At 32.6% G+C, this 5,777-nt stretch overlaps 1 protein-coding gene across 1 annotated transcript; it reads left to right on the forward strand.

Moving 5' to 3' along the window:
• The first annotated feature begins 1,590 nt into the window (after positions 1 to 1,590).
• On the forward strand, positions 1,591 to 3,220 carry LOC121769989 (ribosome quality control complex subunit 2-like). Its single transcript, XM_042166775.1, has 3 exons — positions 1,591 to 1,763; positions 1,844 to 2,280; positions 2,480 to 3,220. The coding sequence occupies exons 1-3, from the start codon at positions 1,706 to 1,708 to the stop codon at positions 3,002 to 3,004; spliced, it is 1,020 nt and encodes a 339-aa protein (XP_042022709.1). The 5' UTR covers positions 1,591 to 1,705; the 3' UTR covers positions 3,005 to 3,220.
• Positions 3,221 to 5,777: the final 2,557 nt, after the last annotated feature.

Below are 5,777 nucleotides of genomic sequence, written 5' to 3' on the forward strand. Positions count from 1 at the left end.
AGCTCCACCAAAAAATAAATAAATTTAGGAAAAATAACAAATAGCTATGCAAATAAAAAAGCACACACCATCACTAAAGTTATCTTTTCATATTACTGAATAACTGTTGACGTTGACTTGGCTACTTTTTTACTCCCTCCCTCCACTCCTCCACGAAATAGGAGTTATTTTTTTTATTTTGGTCCGTCCACATATAGTAGTCCCGGTTCATAATTACTATAAATGGTAAATAGGCTCCACATTCCACTTACTCAATCCACACACATTTCATTTAAAGCTAATATATACAAGTGAGACTCATATTCCACTAACTTTCTTCTACTCACTTTTCTTAACATTTCTTAAAACCAATGCCGGAATGAAATTTGACTCCTATTCGCGGAAGGAGAGAGTAATTAATAGGACTCTTTTTGATATTCTCTTTCACAATATAAACAAATTATTTCCAAAAGTAAGTACTAGCATCAATTTTTGTGGAAAAGTATTTGTTCATCAACCCATTAGAATGTTACTCCTATATCTGTATATCTCACCACTGTGATTGTCAATCCAAATATTAGAGGACTTTAGCTAGATACTGCAACCGATAATCAAATAAGAAATCCATTTCCCATCTTCACGCGAAAGTATAGTATTCTTTTCTGCAATGTCTATCTAAAAATATTTAGTGCTGACCTCATCATTTTAAATTGTAAATTTAAAATGAAATTTAAGCACATGCTTCATCCATCTCATTTAAGATGGACATCATGAGTGAGACAAACTAAAAAAGAAATGTGGATATCTTAAAAGAGACAAACTAAAAAAGAAATGTGGATATCTTAAAAGAGACGGATGAAGTATTAATGACTTCATCCATCTCATTTAAGATGGACATCATGAGTGAGACAAACTAAAAAAGAAATATGGATATCTTAAAAGAGACAAACTAAAAAAGAAATGTGGATATCTTAAAAGAGACGGATGAAGTATTAATAACTTCATCCATCTCATTTAAGATGGACATCATGAGTGAGACAAACTAAAAAAGAAATGTGGATATCTTAAAAGAGACGAATGAAGTATTAATGGCTTCATCCATCTCATTTAAAATGGACATCATGAGTGAGACAAACTAAAAAAGAAATGTGGATATCTTAAAAGAGACGGATGAAGTATTATCTTATAGTAATCATTTAGTCCATTATTAAAGTCTTAGTAGAGAAAAATGCAGGATTAAACACTAAATTTGTGAAGTAGGAAAGAGAAAAAAAAGTCGTTTGAATATTGTTGTGGAGAATGAAGGGTATCTCTTGGGGAAACCTACCAAAAAATTGAAGATGACTATATTTTTTTGGGTGAATCAAAATGGAAAATCATAAATTGATTGTAGATGATAGAAGTATCAATAAAAATATAAGCTCATATATATAAGCTCATATATATATATATATATATATATATATATATCAATATATTTGTATTAGCAAAATCATGATTGATTTGCTGAAAGCCCAGTGGGCCAACCCCAATAGCCTTTCAAATGACAACGGCTAGTTTTCGCCGCACTCTTAACGGTAAAATTTTCGGTTCCTTTAATTTCCTAATATTATTCGTAATCTCTTTATAAAACATCTCAGTCCCCACCTCACAAATCAACCGCCGGCAATCGCAAATTCTCCACTTTCCGGCGACCAAAATCAACAAATTCCGATCTCTTTCTTCAATGGAAACCCCATCATCCACTAGAAGAGTCACGAGATCGCAAACCCTGGCTTCATCGAGTACGTTTCAATTCCATTTCAAAACCCTAGAAATTCATCCCCAATTTTCTAATCTGAATCGCTTTTTTTCTCAATCGCAGGGAAAATTGAGGAATCGTCGATGCAGAAAAAGCAGCAGCAGCAGCAGCAAGATCGGTCTGCTTTAATTGATATAACCAACGATTCCCCCATTGTTGGGCTTGCAATGGGAAGTCTGAAAACCCCCTCTTCCGCATTCTCGAAGAAGAGAGTCTGCAGTCAAGGGCAGTTCATCCGAACCCCGGGCTCGGGTGAAGCCCTCTTGAGAGGCCAGGTGAAGACTCTTCTTCAGAAGGTTGAGGAGGAGGCAGAGCTCTCCAAGATCACCCTCGATAAACGCCCTTTTTTCAATCTTCAGGGGCTGATCAGCTCCCCGGTCGATCTTGTTGCACCGACCCCTGCAAACACACCTCAAATTCTCAATTATCAAATAGGGGATTGTGGTAGTGATGGTTTCCCTTCTGTCAATACTATTGCTGAGACATTTTTCATCCCACAGGTTGTTTGTTTGTTTGTTTTTTCATTGCCTCTTTTCTTGATTATGAAATTATTGGTTTTTATATTGGTTTTGTTGTATTGCTTGTGAGAGAAGATGATGAATGGTGTGATTGATAAGGTGTTTGTTTGTTTGTTTGTTTTCTTAATCATGGAATTATTGGTTTTGATATTGGTTTTGTTGTATTTATTTGTGAGAGAAGATGATGAATGGTGTGGTTGAGGAGGGGAAGCGAGACAGCATTGAGACGGAGGAGAGCGTGATCACGAGATCGTTGTTTCTTGATTTCTCAGAGAAGTCTGATTCATCTGATTGCTCATCTGTGGTGATTTACCAAGGAGTGTGCTTTGGGGGGAGGGAGAAAAAGGTCTCAACCGATAACGACGATGATGATGATGCCTCGATATGGTCTATTCAGGTGAATGCAAGCAGCACTAGAGATGAAGATGACGAAGAAGTAGAAGAAGACGAAGAAGAAGAAGAAGAAGAAGAAGAAGAAGAAGAAGAAGAAGAAGAAGAAGTTGTGCAAGGCTGCATCAAAGAGGAAGAGGAAGAGTACTGCTTAGTGGTGCATGATGATTGGATGATCGGTGATGTTTGTGAAGGAATGAGCAAGATTAGCGTTGGGCCGAAGTTCGAAGGGAAGCACATCCGGTTCATCTACAACAGTGATGGAGAGATTGAAGGAGAGGAAGAGGAAGTGTGTGAAACGTTTCCAAAGGAATAATGGGATTTGGGGAGTGTGTTTTCTTGGTTTCTCTGTTATGGATGTCTCTCTTTTGACACCATCTTTGGCTTTTTGGGGTTCTGTTATTCATTATTCACGTAATTTGTGATGAAATTTCTAGTTTGTGTTAATTGATGATGGTTTTGTTGTTATTTGAATCGGAATTCTGCAGTGCCTCAAATTTGATAGTTTAGTAATGAAATGTCTAAATCGTTACTTTTCTCTCTTTATTTCAAGATGGAATTAGACAACTTTTTTTCTCGGGCATACAAAAAATAACAAGAAAAAGTGTATTTTTCAAGTACTTTTAGGGGGTGTTCGGTTTGCAAGATTGTATACCGTGATTAAATTAGTAGTGTGTTTGGTTCATGCGAATTAGTCCCCCAACTCAATCCCTAAATGGATAATCATGGGATAATTAGTCATAGCTATCCCCCTATAACTAAAATAATCACACAACTCAATCCTGGATTATATCTTAGTATTATTTTATCTAGAAACCGAACGCCACTTTAGAGGAGGGGTGATAATATCATTCATAATATCATCAATAAGATAAAAAATTTACCGTTTAATAATAAAGAGTAGTGATAAATGTACATAATTTTGTACGTACATAATCAAACTTTTTTTAACATTTTATATTGAAAATTGACTTATAAACATTAATTGATTTAAAATGAATTTCATACTAATCATTTTGCAATATTTTGAAAGAAAATTAAAATTTTAAATTAAATATTTATATATTTAAGAAAAAAATAGTTTTTTTATTAAATATTGTATAATTAATTCAAATCGAGCTCGAAATCATGTTACGATTTGATTTAAATTTTTTAATAAATTCAATTTAATTTAAATTTTAAAGATATTATTTACATGTACAATTTATGTACATTTATCTTTTCTCAATAATAAATGAACGATTATTTTCCGAATTTTTTTTTCTCGATGACCTAAAAATATGGAAAATGTAATATTCCTGAGCCACAATCGATGTTGATTTCACATTGTTGATTCTTGAATATATCTCTCTGATTTTGTTTAGTGTTTTATAGTCTCTGATATGCTTTATTGGTGTGACTTTTTTTTAGAGTTTCTTATATTTTATGTGTTCGAGTCTTGTTGAATTTTTCTACTGTTTTTTTTCGCCCTGATTTGAAAGTGTTATATGCGTTGGAATAATTAATTTTTATAAATTATTTTTATTTTAGTCCGTCTCTTAAAATTAAAAATATTCTAAATTTTTTTTTGAACCATATGTTATTACACACATCAATTTATTTACAACTTATACAAGTAATCATCCTTTGTCTCTTTCTCTTTCTTACTCTTAGTTATATCTATTTTTTTCCCACTCTCTCTTTTTTTACAATTAAGTGATGCACTTAACGGTAAAATAAATTAAAATGCCACTTCCTCTGACCCATTAAAATTGAAACATTTTTCTCTTTAAATGGTCCCACTAAAAATGAAACATTTCCTAAAGTGAAAATAACACTATCTATACTCTTTCTCTTACTTTATTTTCTTTCTACTTACTCACAAACTAATACTCCCTCTGTCCCTGCAAATTTTTCATTATTTCCATTTTCGTCCATCCCTAAAATTTGCCACCTTTCACTTTTATAATTTTTGGTAATGGACCTCATATTTTATTAACCCATTGTCACTCGCATGTTATTATAAAACTAATAATAAAAGTATGACTCAAATGTCACTTACTTTATCAACTCACTTTCTGTTACATTTCTTAAAATCCATGCCGGGTCAAATGGTGACAAATTATTAGGAACGTGCAGAGTATTATATAAAATCTCATGCCTAAAAATAAATGTTTCATATTTATTTAACGGACAACATAAGTATTTCACTTTGGCTAATGGTTAGCACATACTATATACTATGCACTCTCTCTGTTTCATGTTAATTGAGGTATTTCTTTTTGGTACGGAGTTTAAGAATAGTGTGTTAAGTGGATAGTGAATAAAGTAAGAGAGATAATTATTTTTGTTAAAAATAGAAATGATTCAATTAACTTAGACTTATAAACATAGTAAAATGACTATATTAATATAAAACGGAGGGATTACTAGTTATTGCATATTCTTTGTTCACACGATTCCCAACACGTGGTTTGCACCAACTGTAAGTGGTTTTTTTACTCAGGATGCAACGCAATATGATAGTGCAACTCTAATAGGTAGAAAACTATTACATTTTTGGTGAAATAGATATGATGACCGCTATGCAGATTCTCTTTATGTATTAAATTTAGAGAAGGGGTCGTGTGAGCTTTAAATGTATTATTAAACACCAGTTTCAATAGTATTCACTCCATAGATTTCAAATGCATTCACATCCTTGCCCAACAAGAATATGATAGTTAATTTTGAGTTGTGTGGAAAGTAATTACGGCATTGCACATCTTATCAAATCTAGGTACTCCACTATCTTTTTTACCAAACAAAAGAAAAATATCACTCTGGATTTATCACGACTGCTCTGCACGTTTTTTGCCTTTTCCTTCTCCACAAACCATAAGGGCACTCACAAATGTTTTAAATTTTATGATATAATGAGAAAAATGAGTTAGAAAAAATTAGTAATATATTAGTTTTATAATAAAATGTGAATGAGAAATAAGATAATGGAATATGGGTTCACTACCAAAAATAGTAAAAAATAAAATGTGACAAATTTTATAGAACAACCAAGTTAAAGGCCGGAGGTAGCATAATATACCCAACAAATTGATTCTATAAGATCAATA

Source organism: Salvia splendens, chromosome 16 (genome assembly GCF_004379255.2).
Source record: "Salvia splendens isolate huo1 chromosome 16, SspV2, whole genome shotgun sequence".
Classification (NCBI taxonomy): domain Eukaryota; kingdom Viridiplantae; phylum Streptophyta; class Magnoliopsida; order Lamiales; family Lamiaceae; genus Salvia; species Salvia splendens.